The 21,404-nt window shown below is 42.9% G+C and overlaps 1 protein-coding gene across 1 annotated transcript in view; it reads left to right on the forward strand.

The window, feature by feature from the left end:
- LOC135526527 (palmitoyltransferase ZDHHC9-like) overlaps positions 1 to 20,614 on the forward strand; it is a 44,781-nt gene extending 24,167 nt beyond the window's left edge. Inside the window, exons 3-9 of the mRNA XM_064954987.1 lie at positions 7,960 to 8,118; positions 9,531 to 9,668; positions 10,327 to 10,373; positions 10,942 to 11,046; positions 15,607 to 15,710; positions 17,212 to 17,308; positions 17,802 to 20,614. Of these exons, the coding sequence (XP_064811059.1) occupies positions 7,960 to 8,118; positions 9,531 to 9,668; positions 10,327 to 10,373; positions 10,942 to 11,046; positions 15,607 to 15,710; positions 17,212 to 17,308; positions 17,802 to 18,026 (875 nt within the window). The 3' untranslated portion in view covers positions 18,027 to 20,614. The remainder of the gene's footprint in view (positions 1 to 7,959; positions 8,119 to 9,530; positions 9,669 to 10,326; positions 10,374 to 10,941; positions 11,047 to 15,606; positions 15,711 to 17,211; positions 17,309 to 17,801) is intronic.
- Positions 20,615 to 21,404: the final 790 nt, after the last annotated feature.

Raw genomic sequence — 21,404 nt, forward strand, 5'->3', positions numbered from 1 at the left:
TTCCCACAATAAGTTATGTGAATGTTTGCCCATTCCTCCTGACAGAGCTGGTGTAACTAAGTCAGGTTTGTAGGCTGTCTTGCTCGCACACGCTTTTTCAGTTCTGCCCATGAATGTTCTATGGGATTGAGGTCAGGGCTTTGTGATGGCCACTCCATTATCTTTGTTGTCCTTAAACCATTTTGCCACAACAACTTTGGAAGTATGCTTGGAGTCATTGCAAACCGTAGTCTGTTTTTTTTATGGCTGTTTTGGAGCAGTGACTTCTTCCTTGCTGAGCGGCCTTTCAGGGTATGTCGATATAGGACTCGTTTTACTGTGGATATAGATACTTTTGTACCGGTTTCCTCCAGCATCTTCAAGGTTGTTGTTGTTCTGTGATTGATTTGCACTTTTCGCACCAAAGTACGTTCATCTCTAGGAGACAGAAGGCTTCTCCTTCCTGAGCGGTATGACGGCTGCGTGGTACCATGGTGTTTAATACTTGCGTACTATTCTTTGTACAGATGAACGTGGTACCTTCAGGCTTTTGGAAATTGCTCCCAAGAATGAACCAGACTTGTGTAGGTCTACAATTATTTGATGATTTATTTTGAATTTTCCATGTCAAGCAAAGAGGCACTGAGTTTGAAGGTAGGCCTTGAAATACATCCACAGGTGCACCTCCAATTGACTCAAATGATGTCAATAAGCCTATTAGCCCATCTATTTGACGAGTTTCAGAAGAAACTGACAGTCTATTCATGTTCTGGGAAATTAAGGCTATTACATGAGAGAAATTGGCAAGAAACTGAATATCTCGTACAACTCTGTATTTCTCCCTTCACAGAACAGTGCAAACTGGCTCTAACCAGAAAAGAAAGAGTGGGAGGCCCCGGTGCACAACTGAGCAAGAGGACAAGTAAATGAGTGTCTCGTTTGAGAAACAGAGGCCTCACAAGTCCTTAACTGGCAGCTTTTTAACCTTTTTTAAAATGATAAACTTGGATTAGCTAACACAACGTGCCATTGGAACATAGGAGTGATGGTTGCTGATAATGGGTCTCTGATAGCTTATGTAGATATTCCATAAAAAATCAACTACAATAGTCATTTACAACATTAATAATGTCTGCACTGTTTTTCTGATTAAGATGATATTGTTTTAATGGACAGAAAGTCAGTTAATAAAATGTCTGCCCTGCTAGAGCTGCCCCGGACAACTACAAGCGCTGTTATTGTGAAGAGGAAACGTCTAGGAACAACAACAGATAAGCTGCATAGTGGTAGGCCAAAAGCTCACAGGATGGGACCACTGAGTGCTGAAGCGCATATAGTGGCTTGCGAAAGTATTTAGATCTCCTTGACATTGGATGGTGTTCTTGCGGTGATGAGAGGTGTTGGGTTTGCACCAGACATTGCGTTTTCCTTGATGGCCAAAAAACTACATTTTTGTCTCATCTGACCAGAGTACCTTCTTTCATATGTTTGGGGAGTCTCCCACATGCCTTTTGACGAACACCAAATGTGTTTGCTTATTTATTTTAAAATTTGAGCAATGGCTTTTTTTCTGGCCACTCTTCTGTAAAACACAGCTCTGTGGAATGTGCGGCTTAGTGGTCCTACGGACAGATACTCCAATATCCACTGTGGAGCTTTGCAGCTCCTTCGGGGTTATCTTTGTTGTGCCTCTGATTAATGCCCACCTTGCCTGGTCTGTGAGTTTTGGTGAGCGGCCCTCTCTTGGCAGGTTTGTTGTGGTGCCATATTCTTTTAAAAAAATTATAAGGGATTTAACGGTGCTCTGTGGAATGTTCAAAGTTTTTGATATATTTTTATAACCCAACCCTGATATGTACTTCCCAACAACGACCGGTTTGAAGAGTGCCTTGGTCTTCATGGTGCTGCTTGCTTAGTGGTGCCCCTTGCTTAGTGGTATTGCAGACTCTGGGGCCTTTCAGAAGAGGTGTACGGTCGTGGCCAAAAGTTTTGAAAGACACATACATTTTTGTTTGTATGATGGCTATTTGCATATACTCCAGAATGTTATAAAGAGTAATCGGATGAATTGTAATTAATTTCAAAGTCCCTATTTGCCATGCAAATTAACTGAATCCCCCAAAAACATTTCCACTGCATTTCAACCCTGCCACAAAAGACCAGCTGACATGTCAGTGATTCTCTCGTTAACAAAAGTGAGTGTTGACAAAGACAAGGCTGGAGATCACTCTGTCATGCTGATTGAGTTTGAATAACAGACTGGAAGCTTCAGAAGGAGGGTGGTGCTTGGCATCATTATTCTTACTCTGTCAACCATGGTTACCTGCAAAGAAACATGTGCCGTCATCATTTCTTTGCAGAAAAAGGGCTTCACAGGCAAGGATATTGGCTTCAGGGCGCCCAAGAAAGTCCAGCAACCCCCAGGACCATCTCCTAAAGTTGATTCAGCTGCAGGATCAGGGCACCAACAGTACAGAGCTTGCTCAGGAATGGCAGCAGGCAGGTGTGGGTGCATCAGCATGCACAGTGAGGCGAAGACTTTTGGAGGATGGCCTGGTGTCAAGAAGGGCAGAAAAGAAGCCACTTCTCTCCAGGAAAAACATTAGGGACAGACTGATATTCTGCAAAAGGTACAGGGATTGGACTGCTGAGGACTGGGGTAAAGTCATTTTCTCTGAATCCCCTTTCCGATTGTTTGGGGCATATCGGAGAAGACGAGGTGCGTGCTACCATCAGTTCTGTGTCATGCCAACAGTAAAGCATCCTGAGACCATTCATGTATGGGGTTGCTTCTCAGCCAAGGGAGTGGACTCACTCACAATTCTTCCTAAGAACACAACCATGAATAAAGAATGGTACCAACACATCCTCCGAGAGCAACTTCTCCCAACCATCCAGGAACAGTTTGGTGATGAACAATGCCTTTTCCAGCATGACGGAGCATCTTGCCATAAGGCAAAAGTGATAACTAAGTGGCTCAGAGAACAAACATCGATATTTTGGGTCCATGGCCAGGAAACTCCCCAAACCCTAATCCCATTAAGAATGTGTGGTCAATCCTCAAGGGGCAGGTGGACAAACAAAAACCCACAAATTCTGACAAACTCCAAGCATTGAGTATGCAACAATGGGCTGCCATCAGTCAGGATGTGGCCCAGAAGTTAATTGACAGCATGCCAAGGCAGATGGTCTTGAAAAAGAAGGGTCAGCACTGCAAATGTTGACTCTCTGCACCAACTTCATGTAATTGTCAATTAAAGCCTTTGACACATGAAATGCTTGTAATTATACTTCAGTATTCCATAGTAACATCTGACAAAAGTATATAAAGACACTGAAGCAGCAAACTTTGTGGAAATTAATGTTTGTGTCATTCCCAAAACTTTTGGCCACGACTGTGTGTATATACTGAGATCATGTGACACTTAGATTGCACACAGGTGGACATTAACTAATTACGTGACTTCTGAAGGTAATTGGTTGCACCAGATCTTATTTAGGGACTTCATAGCAAAGGGGGTGAATACAGATGCACGCACCACTTTTCCATTAATTGTTTTAGAATATTTTGACAAGTTTTTAAAAATCACTTCACCAATGTGGACTGTTTTGTGTATGTCCATTACGTCATATCAAAATAAAAATCCATTTAAATTACAAGTTGTAATGCAACAAAATAGGAAAAACATCAAGGGGGGTGAATACTTTTGCAAGGCATTGTAGCACGTGAAAATCATCTATCATTGGTTTCAACACTCACTACCAAGATCCAAACTGCCTCTGGCAGCAATGTCAGCACCAGAACCGTTTGCCGGGAAACTCATGAAATGGGTTTCCGTGGCCGAGTAGCCACACACAAGCTTAAGATCGCCATGTGCAATTTGCTGGTGTGGTGTAATGCTCGCCGCCATTGGACTCTGGAGCAGTGGAAACGTGTTCTCTGGAATGATGAATCCCACTTCATCATCTTGCAGTCAGACGGACGAATCTGGGTTTGGCGGATGCCAGGATAATGCTACCTGCCCCAATGCGTAGTGCCAACTACAAAGTTTGGAGGAGGAATAATGGTCTGGGGCTGTTTTTTATGGTCCGGGATCGTCCCCTTAAGTTCCAGTGAAGGGTAATCTTAACGCTGACAATGACATTCTAGACAATTCTGTGTTTCCAACTTTGTGGCAACAGTTGGAAGGCCCTTTTTCCTGTTTCATTATGACAATGCCCCCGTGCATAATGCAAGGTCCATACAGAAATGCTTTGTTGATTGGTGTGGAAGAACTTGACTGGCCTGCACAGAGCCCTGACCTCACACACCAAACACCTTATGGATGAATTGGAACGCCGACTGCGAGCCAGGCCTAATCACCCAACATCAGTGCTCGACCTCACTAATGCTCTTGTGGCTGAATGGAAGCAAGGCCCCACAGCAATTTTTTCCAACATCTTGTGGAAAGCCTTCCCAGAAGAGTGGAGGCTGTTATAGCAGCAAAGGGAGGACCAACACAATATTAATGCCAATGATTTTGAAATGAGATGGTCGACGAGCAGGTGTCCACATACTTTTGTACATCTAGTGTTTGTAAAACAGGACTATATACTAGAGGTTGATCGATTTATTTTATTTTTTTTATTTTTATTTTTATTTTATTTTTATTTTTTAAATTGGAATGGCCGATTTTAATTAGGGCCGATTTTCAAGTTTTCATAACAATCGGTAAACAGCATATTTGGACACCGATTATGGTTGATTTACATTGCGCTCCACGAGGAGACTGCATGGCAGGCTGACTACCTTTTTACGCTAGTGCAGCAAGGAGCCAAGGTACGTTGCTAGCTAGCATTAATTTTATCTTGTAAAAAAAGTCAATCTTAACATAATCAGTAGTTAACTATACATGGTTGATATTAATAGTCTAACTTGTCCTGCGTTGCATATAATCGATGCGGTACCTGTTAATTTATCATCGGATCACAGCCTACTTCGCCAAAAGGGTGATGATTTAACAAGCGCATTCGCGAAAAAAGCACTGTCGTTGCACCAATGTACCTAACCATAAACATCAATGCCTTTCTTAATCAATACACATGTATATATTTTTAAACCTGCATATTTAGTTAATATTGCCTGCTAACATGAATTTATTTTAATGATGGAAATTGTCACTTTTATTGCGTTCTGTGCAAGAAGTGTCAGGGTATATGCAGCAGTTTGTGCTGCCTGGCTCGTTGCGAACTGTGTGAAGACCATTTCTTCCTAACAAAGACCGTAATTAATTTGTCGGAATTGTACATTGAAGGTTGTGCAATGTAACAGCAATATTTAGACTTGGATGCCACCCGTTAGATAAAATATGGAATGGTTCCGTATTTCACTGAAAGAATAAACGTTTTGTTTTCGAAATGATAGTTTCCGGATTTGACCATATTAATGACCGAAGGCTCGTATTTCTGTGTGTTTATAATTAAGTCTATGATTTGACAGAGTAGTCTGTCTGAGTGGTGGTAGGCAGCAGCAGGCTCGTAAGCATTCATTCAAACAGCACTTTCCTGCATTTGCCAGCAGCTCTTCGCTGTTTATGACTTCAAACCTATCAACTCTAGAGATTAGGCTGGCAATGCTAAAGTACCTATTAGAACATCCAATAGTCAAAGGTATATGAAATACAGAGAGAGGGAGAGAGAAAGAGAGAAATAGTCCTATAATAACTACAACCTAAAACTTCTTACCTGGGAATATTGAAGACTCATGTTAAAAGGAACCACCAGCTTACATATGTTCTCATGTTCTGAGCAAGGAACTTAAATGTTAGGTTTTTGCATGGCAAATATTGCACTTTTACTTTCTTCTCCAACACTTTGTTTTTGCATTATTTAAACCAAATTGGACATGTTTCATTATTTTTCTGAGACTAAATAGATTTTATTGATGTATTGCATTAAGTTAAAATAAGTGTTCATTCAAAAGTTGAAATTGTCATTATTACAAATATATAAAAATCGGGTGATTTATTTTTAAATCGGTATCAGCTTTTTTTGGTCCTCCAATAATTGGTATCAGTGTTGAAAAAAATCATAATCGGTCGACCTCTACTATATACCCTGACACAGCAAGACACATCGTCCCAGGTCCAGGCTAATAAATAACAATAACATCATGATTTTTTCAATATATTTTTTAAATAAATGTCATTCACTGACATTAAGGTTGAACTATTCTGGTGTGTGTACTTCCAAAGCCCTTCGTCTTTATCAGCCGGTGAGGCTCAACTCACAGCTTTACTGTGTAGATATTCAACACAACAGGAACCTTGATTTCCACCGGCTTTGAATACAATTATTTGAAGTGGAGCTGGCAACAGGCAGTGGAGCTGGCAACAGGCAGTGGAGCTGGCAACAGGCAGTGGAGCTGGCAACAGGCAGTGGAGCTGGCAACAGGCAGTGGAGCTGGCAACAGGCAGTGCAAGATTCTCATTACATACACTCTACTATATATTTGTCTAGTAGAGGCACTGTGGGTCAATTTAAAAGGAAAATGTATCCTTTGGTTTAGTCTGGTATATTTAGTCGACTGAAAATGTGTACTGTACAAAAATATAAACAGAACATGTAAAGTGTTGGTCCATGTTTTATGAGCTGAAATAAAATATCCCAGAAATGTTCTATACGCACAAAAGCTAATTTCGCTCTAATTTTGTGCACAAATCTGTTTACATCCCTGTTCGTGAGCATTTCTCCTTTGCCAGGATAATTAATCCACCTGACCGGTGTGGCATATCAAGAAGCTGATTAAACTGCATGATCATTACACAGGTGCAACTTGTGCTGGGGACAATAAAATGCCACTCTAAAATGTGCAGTATTGTCACACAACACAATGCCACAGATGTCTGTGTGTAATTGGTGTGCTGACTGCAGGAATGTCCACGAGCTTTTGCCAGAGAATTGAATTCTCCTTTCTCTACCATAAGCCGCCTCAAGATGTTTGGCAGTATCCTTAACCAGCCCCACTACCACAGACCACGTGTAACCATGTCAGCCCAGGACCTCCACATCTGGCTTCTTCACCTGCGGGATAGTCTGAGACCAGCCGATGAAACTGGTTTTGCATGACTTAAGAATTTCTGCACAAACTGTCAAACCGTCTCCGTGAAGCTCATCTGCATGCTCGTCATCCTCACCAGGGTCTTGACCTGACTGCAGTTCGGCGTCATAACCGACTTCTTCAGTGGGCAAATATTCCACTTCGATGGCCACTGGTATGCTGGAGAAGTGTGCTCTTCACGGATGAATCCTGGTTTCAACTCTACCTAACCTCCATGTTTCAGCATGATCATAATGCACAGCCCCATGTCTCAAGGATCTGTACACAATTCCTGGAAGCTGAAAATGTTCTAGTTCTTCTATGGCCTGCATTCTCAACAGACGTCACCTATTGAGCACGTTTGGGATGCTCTGGATCAACGTGTACGACAGCGTGTTCCAATATCCAGCAACTTCACATAGCCATTGAAGAGGAGTGGGACAATATTCCACAGGCCACAATCAACAGTCTGATCAACTTGATGCGAAGGAGATGTTGCGCTGCATGAGGAAATGTTGGTCACCAGATACTGACTGGTTTTCAAATCCATGGTGACCAAAATATGCATGTCTGTATTCCAAAATCCATAGGGTCTAATGAATTTATTTCAATTGACTGATTTCCTTTTGAACTGTAACTCAGTAAAATATTTTGAAATTGTTGCATTTATGTTTTTGTTCAGTGTAATTTCCCTGTGGTCTGTGACTCCTAAATGTGACCAACCTTGTTTAAAACATGACTGAATAAAAATGATCATTATTCCTGGTTAAAATACAATTTATACCAAGAGTAGCCTCAACCTGTATTTCATTACACAGTATGATAATGACTAGATTGTTAACTGAGTATAAACCAAAATGGGCACCTTTTGTTGATGTCTCCTTTCCCTCCGTTTTTCACAGAGGCGACCAATGGGAACGTCCCGGCTGGGCAGCGGCCTCCACCTCGGATCCGCAACGTCCAAATCAATGGGCAGATCGTCAAACTGAAGTACTGCTACACCTGCAAGATCTTCCGACCACCTCGTGCCTCACACTGCAGTATATGTGACAACTGCGTGGGTAAGGGAGAGCACTCTTCTCCTGCTCTCTTCAGTTTTTAATTCATTTTGTTATCATAGAATAATTCACTCTGACACTGGGTATTGTGTTGGGGACTAGCTTGTCTTTTATCAGTGGGTGAAGGACACATTCTACAGAAGTTTTTAAATGTTTGCTCAAGACTTGACCTTGCCTACATTGATTTGTCAATGTTGTTAACACCACACACAGGGCAGTTCCATGTAAAACACCTTCCTTCCAGATAATAACCACGCCCACTAGTTTTATTCAAAATGTGATTTGATTCTTTTTTTACAAAAATAATTCAGTGAAATACAACACAGACTTGATTGCATTGAGGAAGAAGTAGTGTATTTTTGTTTCGTCTTGCTCCTGGGCAAAGCTGTAGGTACATCAAACCCTCTCCCTTCCTTGATTGTATAGAGCCCTTAGTGCAGAGTATCCTGTAAGGAGACAGGCTGCTGTGTCATGATGGGGCTGTGTGACCCAGACAGACTGCAGCAGGTGCACTGGCCCCACACAGACGGCCCTGTGTTCTAACCATGACTGTGCATAGAGGCACACACTGATCCTCCACCGTCTTCTCTATCCTCACTCTGTACTTGTGGGCGCGGGCGTGTGTGCCATATATGATTTAGTAGTCTATTATCTACACGAGGCTCATATACCGTACATCAACAGATCATCTGATGGTTCTTCCTCATTGTTATTATGCTCCAATGCAGAAGTCTTCCCACCTGCATGCTGTCATAATTTTCATTTAAATAATGTTGTGAAACTATCCAGGGTGTGCTTGTTATCTGCCACAGGGAGAACCGTTTAAAGCAAGATGTTTTGCCTCGGAAGCTATCTGACCCGGCATTGACTCTGTTAATAATGAGATGGGGGTCACTATATTCAGACCAGAGGGAATTCTAAGGAAACAGTTCCTATTGCTTGTAATAACCGTGCGCTCGTCTTTAAGGGTTAGTGACCTTTTGTAGCAGAGGACATTTGGATAATGGCTGCTTTACCTTTGTTGAACAGGTTGTTGTCAGAATTAGTTGTCAATGTCTACCTAGCTAAACGTGAGGAAGGCAATGTGATGCCAATATGTTGGTCTGCCAAATTCATTACTGGTCTATGTGTGTGTGTGTGTCTCTCTCTTTGTTATAGCCTGCAGTTTACTCTTTGTTAGTCAAATGTCTTTTACTATCTTTGATACATTAAACCAGCAGAACTTTGGGGAAGGGTCTATCCTATGCACTCATTGGCATCTCCAAGTTAAATTGAACTAAGTTCGTTTTTTTGTGTCTATGATGGAGTGGCGTTTGATCCCATGGCCCCAGAACCTCTTCCCATCGGTCTTTAACCTCATTGGTCTTTAACCTCATCCACCTCGATCTTTAACCTCACCCCCCTCTTCTCTACAGATCGCTTTGACCATCACTGCCCCTGGGTGGGCAACTGTGTGGGCAAGAGGAACTACCGTTACTTCTACCTGTTCACCCTGTCCCTGTCTCTGCTCACCATCTACATCTTCACCTTCAATATCATACACGTGGTGATGCGTGAGTATTCTGGAGCTACAGGGAGTGTGTGTGTGTGTGTGTGTGTGTGGGGGGGGGGGGCTTGGCACGCCGGAATGTTACTGTTGTGTCATAGCCAAGACCAGAGCAGCTTTTGATATTATATTCTAAGGTAGGTCCAGGTCAGTTTCAGACCATGGTGTTTACAGATTGGTGGATAGGAAATGCACAGGTTTGCAGGAAGCTGTCACTATTGATAGTTGAGGGAATGTAACCAAACTGGATTTGGCTTGTCAAGTGAGTGATGTGGGCTAAATATGGTGATGAAACCGAGACCTAGTTCAGCTGAGGCTTGACTAAAGCGTGAAGTGACATGCAACGCTAACTGCCTGGATGACACACACTCTCCTTTGTGTTCCTATATGGGCCTTTACAGACAGCAGGAGGCAGGGAAAAGCATAGAGCATTTTAAAGTCAGAATAATTAGCTCCAGGCTTCTGAGCTTAATTCAAGCCTCAGTCAGCGTGCTGTCAATGTTGTCCCTAATTTGTATTAATCATTTCTTTTTTTAATGGTGTAGTGGAGTGAGTGAGAGGGGAATATTTAAGTGCATGTATTAGAGCGTATTAGATGTGTGTGGTGTGTTTGAGAGCTTGAGTGTATCACAGAAACCCTCTTAACTATGTACACGTCTCTACAGGCTCGGTGAACTCCGGGTTTGTGAAGACACTACAGGACACACCTGGGACATATCCTTTCAGTTCCACAAAGTTTGGGGTCACTTAGAAATGTCCTTGTTTTTGAAAGAAAAGCAAAAGAAATTGTCCATTTAAAATAACATCAAATTGATCAGAAATACAGTGTAGACATTGTTAATGTTGTAACTGAAAACGGCCTCAATACCATCTGTTTATTGACCTTTAGGGCCACCGTGGCTTCCCCCTTAGGGCCACCGTGGCTTCCCCCTTAGGGCCACCGTGGCTTCCCCCTTAGGGCCACCGTGGCTTCCCCCTTAGGGCCACCGTGGCTTCCCCCTTAGGGCCACCGTGGCTTCCCCCTTAGGGCCACCGTGGCTTCCCCCTTAGGGCCACCGTGGCTTCCCCCTTAGGGCCACTAAAAGAAATGAAGACACTATTAATAATACAGAATTTAGTTTGAGTCAAATTGAGTTATAAGCTGAATCGTCACTGGGACATGGAATGTCAAAATAAATCATTAGTGATTGCAGTAATGTCATGAAAGACCTATCCTTGACCTGTGGACTTTGAGAGCTTGTAGTGCAGTATCTGTGCTGTTGTTTCCTTAACCTGATCCCACTGTGCTGGAAGTGCTGGTGTGCTTCTTCACCTTGTGGTCAGTGGTGGGACTGACAGGCTTCCATACTTACCTGATCTCCCTCAACCAGACCACCAATGAGGACGTGAGTATCTATATTCTCTACCATTCTCTATATTATGTCTCAATAGTTTAAACTAGCGTCCTCGATCTATCACTGGTGATTTAAAGAATGGAGATATGGAAAGGAAAGACATTTTAGATTGACACAGCTGGTCGTCTTGAAAATATTAGACCTAGGGCAGCAGCACTCGGTCAGGGAATCATGATGGATTATCTTGGTCAATTAGATTTAACAATAATAATTATTCTGTGGAGTGTCCTTTTCAGACAGACAACTCTTCCAACAAATCACAAGTTTGGGTAGACAGGGCTTAAAATTGTGCTCATTAAAAACTCTTACCATAGCCAGTAGGCAGACCTGCCCAGAATGTTGCGATAAAAAACCAAAGTTTGCAGGCAAAACCTTTGCAGTGGTTTTAGTGAAGGTGATTGATACAAACTAGCCACTTGTGAAACTCACTCTCTTGCTAGTTACCATTTTGTGTCCGGGGGATGTTTACACTAGGGCAAAAAGTGGATAAGGCAATGTTGTAAGAAAGCCGGATGTCTCCACTCTGCCCTTTCCTCTCTGCCAAACCACGTTTAAGTACAGGCGGGTATGCTGGAACATTGGTGCATTGCGGGATGCAAGCCGTCTCTCTGGAGACACGACACAGCTGGACACTTGAGTAAAAAGTTTTTACATGACCACAGATCTGGGTTCAGATGAACCCTTCCCCTAGTACTTAACCATAAGGAGCTGCAATAAGATATAACCCTGTGTCAGTTGTTAGGATCTTCTTCACTCCAGGGTACTGTTAATGCTAAAAGGGGAGTGCTAACATGGCGGGGCTTCATGTGACTGGAAAGATACACACCTAGGGTGGGTAGTGTAAACATTAGTTATACCACCTGTCACCTAGGCAACCACACACCCTTTTTGTGCTTTGCAGTCTTAGTTGGCCACTAAAAGGCTGGAATCAATCAAATCCGTCATAGCAATGTTTACTTTATATGACCATTGCGTATGAACGGCAATGCAGGAATGATTGAAGTTTGATACATGGCACTCGTAGAGACTCAAATCCGTGGCTATTACATAAACAAAACCATTAAAAAAATAATAATAATTAAAAAACCTTTTGAATATTGAGGCGTTTGACAAGTTTGTCAGTGTCGCTACTGCCTCCCCTTGCCCTCACTCCCAGCTGACACAGTAGCCTATAATGACAAAGTAAAAACGGGTTATTAGACATTTTTGCTAATTTATATTTAAAAAAAAAAAACTGATCACATTTACATGAGTATTCAGACCCTCTCATCAAGTGTGCTTGGGTATGACACTACAAGCTTGGCACACCTGTATTTGAGTTTCTTCCAATCTTCTCTGCAGAACCTCTCAAGCTCTGTCAGGTTGGATGGGGAATGTTGCTGCAAAACAATTTTCAGGTCTTTCCAGAGATGTTCGATTGGGTTCAAGTCCGGGCTCTGGCTGGGCCATTCAAGGACATTCCGAGACTTTTCCCGAAGCACTCCTGCATTGTCTTGGATGTGTGCTTAGGGTTGTTGTCCTGTTGGAAGGTGAACCTTCGCCCCAGTCTGACGTCCTGAGCACTCTGGAGCAGGTTTTCATCAAGGATCTCTCTGTACTTCGCTTCATTAATCGTTGCCTCGATCCTGCCTCGTCTCCCAGTCCCTGCCGATGAAAAACATCCCCACAGCATGATGCTGCCACCACCATGCTTCACCTTAGGGATGGTGTCAGTTTTCCTCCAGATGTGACGCTTGGCATTCAAGCCAAAGAGCGCAATCTTGGTTTCATCACACCAGAGATTCTTGTTTCTCATGGTCTGAGAGTCTTTAGGTGCCTTTTTGGCAAACTCCAAGCGGGCTGTCGTGCCTTTTACTGAGGAGTGGCTTCTGTCTGGCCACTCTACCATAAAGGCCTGACTGGTGGAGTGTTGCAGAGATGGTTGTCCTTCTGGAAGGTTCTCCCATCTCCACAGAGCAACTCTCAAGCTCTGTCAGAGTGACCATCGGGTTCTTGCTCACCTCCCTGACCAAGGCCCTTCTCCCCCGATTGCTCAGTTTGGCCATGCGGTCAGCTCTTGGAATATTCTTGGTGGTTCCAAACTTCCATTTAAGAATGATGGAGGCCACTGTGTTCTTGGGGACCTTCAAAGTTGCAGACATTTTTTGGTACCCTTCCCCAGATCTGTGCCTCGACACAATCCTGTCTCGGAGCTCTACGGACAATCATGGCTTGGTTTTTGCTTTGACATGCACTGTCAACTGTGGGACCTTTTATATAGACAGGTGTGCCTTTCCAAATCATGTCCAATCAATTGCATTTACAGCAGGTGAACTCCAAGTTAGAAACATCTCAAGGATGATCAATGGAAACAGGGCACACCCGAGCTCAATTTTGGGTCTCATAGCAAAGGGTCTGAATACTTATGTAAATAAGATATTTCAGTTTTTATTTTTAGTACATTTGAAAACATCTGTCTAAAAACCTGTTTTTGCTTTGACATTATGGGCTATTGTGTGTATATTGCTGAGGATTAATACATTTTAGAATATGGCTGTAACAACAAAATGTGGAAAAGTCAAACGGTCTGAATATTTTCCCGAAGGCACTGTATGTCTGTATCCAAGTCTCTCCCAGATGTGCTGGAAAGGGGCAGAGATGGCAGCAGTAGTAGCTGTTGAGAGCTGCAGAGCTCTTTCTCTACTTTAATGTTTGTATTATTCCTCTTCTTTCTCCCCCTGCGCGCTGCCAGCCATATTTTTACTGGTATTGAGCAGTGTGAGCAAAATGAGCCACTGTCACTTTGGTAGCAACACAGCACCGTGGCTGTCAGCCCGCCTTGTCTGTCATCAGGCTAATAATAGACATATCAATACCTGCAGGACCTTGGCCCGCAAGTGTGTCGTAATGTGACAATCATTAATGCGATGACATGCTATTTATCGAATAATTAACTGTAATTATTATGTGATTAATTTAATCATGTAACAATAAACTCATTAGTAACCTGGGGTACCATGAAAGAAGTTTGAGTTACCATTTACTGAATGAAATCAAGAATAGATCAGAATATCTCTATCATAGCAGTCAATCATTTGCTCATATCAATCTTATTCTGAATGTCGCATAATCCATTAAATCTGCACGAACCCTAGTATACATGACTCAGCGATAGACAAATTGGCTTAGTTAGTAAGTAAATAATTAACTAAATAATCACACTTCAATACATAAACACAGCCACGATAGATTATACATTGATTACTAACAATGCGATAAAAAGTCCCTAGTGGACTAACCCGGTATGATCGCTGGTTACACAATGAAAGGGGTGGGGAGAGAAGAAGAGACAAAGGAATTCAACGATCATACAAACAGTTGAATAATACGCGCATCGAACATATGGATATTTAACACCCTAACAACCGCTCATTTGTATTTAGAAATGCAATGTACATATTTTTCACTTGTATGTCTTTGTCGTCTTTCTGAACTCACCCGATCCGTCTGTGACGAATACTTCGACGGTGTCTGTTTGTGAGTCTCTGGTTGTCCACCAGAGATCACCATGTCCTTAGTAGTAGCTTTCTTTGTTCTGGAAGTGTTCGGTAGACTGGATACATCAGACATTCCAATGGTCCTTTGATAGGGAAATGTGCTTCTTTTCTCGTCTTCGGTCGAGTTTCCTTGTCTACGTTACATGCTGAGCTGCAGATGATGCATATCTAGTCTTCTCTGAGTTTGAGGGTCTTACCATTTTCTGGTCTTGATGTTTTTTTTAAAACATTTTGTAAAGTGTGGATCAAACCCTCACGTTCTATGGCCTCAATGGTTGATTATTCAGGGTACAGCTAGAACCACTCTACACATCGGCAGCAACCCGGCATGTTTTGGTCCTTTATAGGCACTCTGGCAAATGGGGTGTATCATCCTTATGACATAATGCCTGTGCTCATGTGGGTGTGGTTACTGACTGGGTAATTTTTTTATATAACAACAATTATCTCATTTCGAAGGCAAAAATCACATTTCATCTTCACAAAAGTTTAGCAATTCTGACATACACATTGTGAAAGCTCTTAAAGTTACAATGTTTTTGTTAAATCGTCTTTAATGACATCACAAATGATACGACATAATCATTGTTTGCATCCCCACCGACAATTTCCCACTTTCTTTATGTTAGGAATAATGTTTCATTATCCACTTTTGGATGTTGAAGTTCTTTTGGCAAGAGTCTATACAACTCAGACATTCCATTATTTGAGAGGCAGAGGGAGAAAGTTAACCATTTACGACTGGTCGTTAAGTCATAAAACCAACCCAACTTCAGGCCTCTCTTGGTAAGAGTGTTTGCATCTGGCTGAAGCAGGGTTGGGCTAGATTCCATTCCAATTCAGTAGATTCCAGAATTGAAATTCCAATTTCCTCATTTAAAAAGAAAGATTTGGACTTCGATTGAAATGGAATTGACCCTAGATGGAATAGATGACACAATAAATGTGTACCTTGCTATATGTGTTTTTACTGTATTTTATTTTTAAATGGGGGACTGTATTTTGTGTTAAACAGATCAAAGGCTCGTGGTCTGGAAAGAACCGGGTGCAGAACCCCTACAGCCACAAGAACATCATCAATAACTGCTGTGAAGTGCTGTGTGGGCCTGCATACCCCAGGTACTGTACTGTAGGACCACTAGTGCAGTGTGGGCCTGCGTACCCCAGGCACTGTATTGTAGGACCACTAGTGCTGTGTGCGCCTGCCTACCCCAGGTACTGTACTGTAGGACCACTAGTGCACTGTGGGCCTGCATACCCCAGGTACTGTAGGACCACTAGTGCAGTGTGGGCCTGCATACCCCAGGTACTGTACTGTAGGACCACTAGTGCAGTGTGGGCCTGCCTACCCCAGGTACTGTACTGTAGGACCACTAGTGCAGTGTGGGCCTGCATACCCCAGGTACTGTACTGTAGGACCACTAGTGCTGTGTGCGCCTGCATACCCCAGGTACTGTACTGTAGGACCACTAGTGCTGTGTGCGCCTGCCTACCCCAGGTACTGTACTGTAGGACCACTAGTGCTGTGTGCGCCTGCCTACCCCAGGTACTGTACTGTAGGACCAGTAGTGCTGTGTGGGCCTGCGTACCCCAGGTACTGTACTGTAGGACCACTAGTGCAGTGTTGGCCCATGTACCCCAGGTACTGTACTGTAGGACCACTAGTGCTGTGTGCGCCTGCCTACCCCAGGTGCTGGGCTGTCGAACCACTAGTGCAGTGTGGGCCTGCGTACCCCAGGTACTGTATTGTAGGACCACTAGTGCTGTGTGCGCCTGCCTACCACTAGTGCTGTGTGGGCCTGCATATGTCAGTTACTGTACTGTTGGACCACTAGTGCTGTGTGGGCCTGCATATGTCAGTTACTGTGCTGCAGGACCACTAGTGCTGTGTGGGCCTGCATATGTCAGTTACTGTGCTGTAGGACCACTAGTGCTGTGTGGGCCTGCATATGTCAGTTACTGTGCTGCAGGACCACTAGTGCAGTGTGGGCCTGCATATGTCAGTTACTGTGCTGCAGGACCACTAGTGCTGTGTGGGCCTGCATATGTCAGTTACTGTGCTGCAGGACCACTAGTGCTGTGTGGGCCTGCATATGTCAGTTACTGTGCTGCAGGACCACTAGTGCTGTGTGGGCCTGCATATGTCAGTTACTGTGCTGCAGGACCACTAGTGCTGTGTGGGCCTGCATATGTCAGTTACTGTGCTGCAGGACCACTAGTGCTGTGTGGGCCTGCATATGTCAGTTACTGTGCTGCAGGACCACTAGTGCTGTGTGGGCCTGCATATAAGATGTCTAGCTGCCTTGTCTCTGCTCAGAGGATGAACTAGTGTGGAAAATACTCTGCTTCTGTGTTCTTCTCATGGTCTCTCTCTTTTTTTTCTCTCTTGTTAACTTGTCTCTGTAATATTCTTCTTCTCCGTAGCCACCCTCTGTCGTCCTCTTCCGACCCTCACCCATCCCTCCCTAGTTTCTCCTTTTATTCCCCTCATACCGTAGCCTCTCTTCATCCTCCTCCCTCCCTCCCTTGTCTCTATCTTGTTCTCTCTCCCCCTCTCCTCTCTGTTTCGGGAGTGAATAGGGTGGTGTTGATGACTGATTTGTTTGTCTTCCCTTGGCAGTGTCTTGGACAGAAGAGGTCTGATGCGGGATGATTTGCCTGTTCCCACATCCGCTGCCGAGCCTGCCACCAACAGCAATCCAGTGCCACAGACCACAGTAAGCACACACACACACACTAACTTACTGTGTCTGGCACTAAAATCGTTCCAGCTTGCCAGACACAAAGCATAGTACAGTGAGCGTGCATAAAATATAGCCTAAGTCAATAGAGCGAGAGGGAAGAGAGAAGGAAAGCAAAGGTGTACAGGGAGAACAATGTACTGTAGAGCAGAAACTGTTTTCCTTTTTTTCTAGAGATAGTATTAAAGTACTCAGCGGCTCATTGTTCTGTAGCCATTTTCTGCCTCTGTACAGATGCCATTTTGCACCTTGCAATGTCTGCAGTTGCCATTCCGTGCCTATGTATAGCTTATCTACTGTTGCACCTCACTATGTCTAGCTATTTTGTGCCTCGCTTTGTGTCTGTATATTTCTACTGGTGCAATGTTTTGCCTTTTCACTTGCCCTGAATTCTAATACAGGCCAGCTAATAGTTCCTGGTCTTCGGTTACTATTAGAATCTTCTTATGGTGCCATGTTCCCTCTGCAGAAAACTACAGCTCCACTCATCCCCAACGAGCACACCCCTGACGACGCCAAGCCCAGCATGGCAGACTCTGCCATCGCTTATGCAGAGAAAAGAAGCCCCTCCCCCAGGGAGGAGAAGCTGCCCAGTCTACCCAAATCCTCGCCGACTCCCACCAAAGTCCCGCCCTTGGCCTCACCTGAAACTGACGCGGAGGCCTCAATTATTGCCAAGGATAAGGCACTCTAGCTGCATGATGTTTTTTTTTTCCTTGCCCCTCCCACAGTCAGTCACAACCTTTCCCTAAAGCGCTCTGTCTGGACCTGTGAGGGAGACACTTTAATCAGCTGCTATATGAGTGAGAAGCATCTGCCTGTAATGAGTGGAGAATAACTGCAAGGCTCTGACTCCCTGCTCATTCCACCAGATATGCAGAGTTGGTGCCCCCACCAAACCTGCATCCCCCCTAAGTTAGTGACTGCAGGACTGCTTGATTGACATTTACACTCCAGAAGGATGGTAGCTCGGCACCTTTCTCCTCCCCCTGAACATTGCATGGAAAACACAGATAATGGGGAAACTAGGAACTGTGAACCCACTGGATGCAGATGACTGTATATCCTGGGGAGTGTTCGGCTGAAGGGGTCCTAAAATACCCAGGCGCCTCTGGATCGTGGCTACTGGTGGACTCTGATTGTTAATGCTACTATTTCTCTGTCTTTTGTTTTATAGCTGTGATGATTTTTTTAATGTGAAGAAGCCAGTTCTAAAATACTTAGCATTGCAAAATATCTGACATACACTTATTGTAAAGCCTCTAACACATTCACACTATTAGTCTGTTCTCAGAACCACACCGATCAGGCCCCTATGCAATCCATGGGAAGCTGGGCAGTTGGCACAACAGCTATTAGGATGATGAGGAAATAAGGACTGACAGCTAGTTTAGGGTGTGTTGAACAGTAAAACATGGCAGGGGGGATTTTCATTTCAATTCAGTCCATTCAGAAAGTATTCCGTTGACCCTCTGAATTGACTTTATTTATAATTACGGCCCCAACTTGTGTGTGTGAGAGAGACAGAAGGCCTGTTTGCTGTTGACACTAGTTACAGTGCCTTATCAAAAAGCTGCGCTGTCACATGCAACTATAACTAAGATGGTCTAGCTACAGAGACCCTAAGACTCCAGTTCATGACTCAGCACTCCAAGTCGTACATGCCAACTGTAAATAACGTCCCTTTTTATACAGTTACAAATGAGACTTAGAGACAGCAGAGAATGACGTAAAGCCATTGTTTAAATGTAAATAATATATGTAGGTGTTGAAAAAACTATTTGGTCTATTGCTGATGAAAAGGGAAGATTGAGAAAAGAGAACCAGGTCGTCTCTGTTTTTGAGTGTATGTGGCCAGTGTTAGATTTTTGCCTGTGAATGAACATCCACCCTGCTTCTTGCAAGTCATGCAACTTTTTAATTTTTCCTCTTAGCTTCCACTGTCAACTTGGTGCCCTTGCTCCTTATCATCCACCTATTGCTGAGGACAGCTTTCATTATCTCCATTTCTCTTCCTCTCTGTGTTTCCCAGGGAAGATATTCAGTACACCAGCCATCTGTGGCGGGCTCATTATCAAACTGTAAAAGTGAGACGGCAGCTGCTTTCTCTCTTCTCTTTCTCATCTGTACATTTCACACCAAACGGAGCAGAGGATTGAGGGTTTATGGGAGGCGGGCAAGGTGTGTGAGAATTTCAGCTGCTTTTCAACTAGGCTAGGATTCACAAATGACGGTCAGTGACAATTGGGGGATATGTTAAACTGCTATTGGTTGACAACGGAGAGAGTTTGTATTACTCATTGTGTTGTATGTAAGGCAGAGTAATTGTGCTGTATACTTATATAGAAACTCTAGTTAACAATGTTGAGTCCTTAAGCCATCTGATAGGCCCAAGATGATCATTTATACATCAATAGAATAATATTTTAGTAATCTGATTTAATTCATATAAAGGATTGCAGTACTACTGTATATGGCCAAGCAGTATGTTTAAACTTCTGTTAATTTGATTTAATTTCACAAATCTTATCCATTCCAGTGCATTTGAATTAGGAATGTAAGTAGGGGAGTTACTAGTTGTTAAAATGTACACTCAATAACATTACAACAGTAACCCAGACTCTATCCTGATTTGAACTATAAGTAAACACAACCATCTAGGCCCTTGCAGTGTTTTTATCACTATTTTAATTGTGCTCAGAAGGTGTAGGGTGAGGTTTCTCTAGATGCAGATCTTGATTCAGAATTTTACTTACTAATGGTTAAGGTTAGGATTGGGGGACGGTAAACTGATCCTAAATCTGTACCAAGGGGAGATTTCACCCCAGAGCTGCCGATAATGTAAGCTGCCTTTTTGAAACAGACAACAAAGGGATGTTTTAATCAAAAAGTGGTAAAGATTATTTTCTGAATTTCTATGTATGTAATTGTGAGAAGGTCTTTCGGTAAATGTATTCTATTGTAATCATTTTTTTCCCAATTTTTTTTTTCATCTTTCGGAGCAGTTCTTAGGCTTTACCCTCAAACCAATCTTCCTATCAATTGAAGTTGAAAGAGTTTTAGTCCCTGAATAGTTTTCGGTTCTGGACAGTTGTAAAGATTCTCTCTGGATAGATAATTCCCTGCTGTATTGCTTCAATGGAGAGTGTGACTACTTGTGATTAACAAATGACAAGTGGAATGTTCATGTTTAAGCTGGTTGAAGGCTAATTGAACGGATCGGACCCTTTTACTATATGCCATCTCTATTGTTATATAGTAACATTACATCAAATGACCTGAGACGTTTGGAATTGTTTATCTCAATGTTGAGTGAACGTTTGGATGTATGATTTGGATTTATGTTACATGTGCACTACGAGGGTCTCCGATCAGAAGGCTCTGATCTAGATATGACAGTACATGATGCATACAGTACAGATACAATACCACTGATGGAATTATATTTATGTTCACTTTGTTTAGTAATAGCACTGTGATTATTTATATTTCATGATATTTCCCTCACTTTTTACATAATTGATTGGCTTATCTGGTAATTAAATTATATTGTCTTATTAATAATGTTGTCTCTGAATAATTGCATGGAAAGGATTTTTGTCTGCTTGAAACAATCTGTCAAATAATTTGCATACAGGGAGGGGCCAGGAAATCTGTTCAAAATCCAGACTCAGTGGAAGGGACACATTTAAATACCATGTTTAGAAGCAGAAATCGTAGAATAGCTAGTAATTGTGTCATCTTGATCAGATCATGAAAACCACGTTAATGCAAAGTGTAAATGGGGCTATAAATTGACATTTTTTTGAGAAAGAGAATCTGCAACATTAGAACATGTGACCTTCTGATCCCTATCTCAGTGACTACTTTTTACACGTGTATTTGTGCATATCAACGCTCTTTTTCAGGACCCTGTCTTTCAAAGATACTTTGTAAGAATCCAAATAACTTCAGATCTTCATTGTAAAGGGTTTAAACACTGTTTTCCATGCTTGTTCAATGAACCATAAACAATAAATTAACATGCACTTGTGGAACGGTCGTTATGACACTAACAGCTGACAGACGGTAG

Source organism: Oncorhynchus masou, chromosome 32 (genome assembly GCF_036934945.1).
Source record: "Oncorhynchus masou masou isolate Uvic2021 chromosome 32, UVic_Omas_1.1, whole genome shotgun sequence".
Lineage (NCBI taxonomy): Eukaryota > Metazoa > Chordata > Actinopteri > Salmoniformes > Salmonidae > Oncorhynchus > Oncorhynchus masou.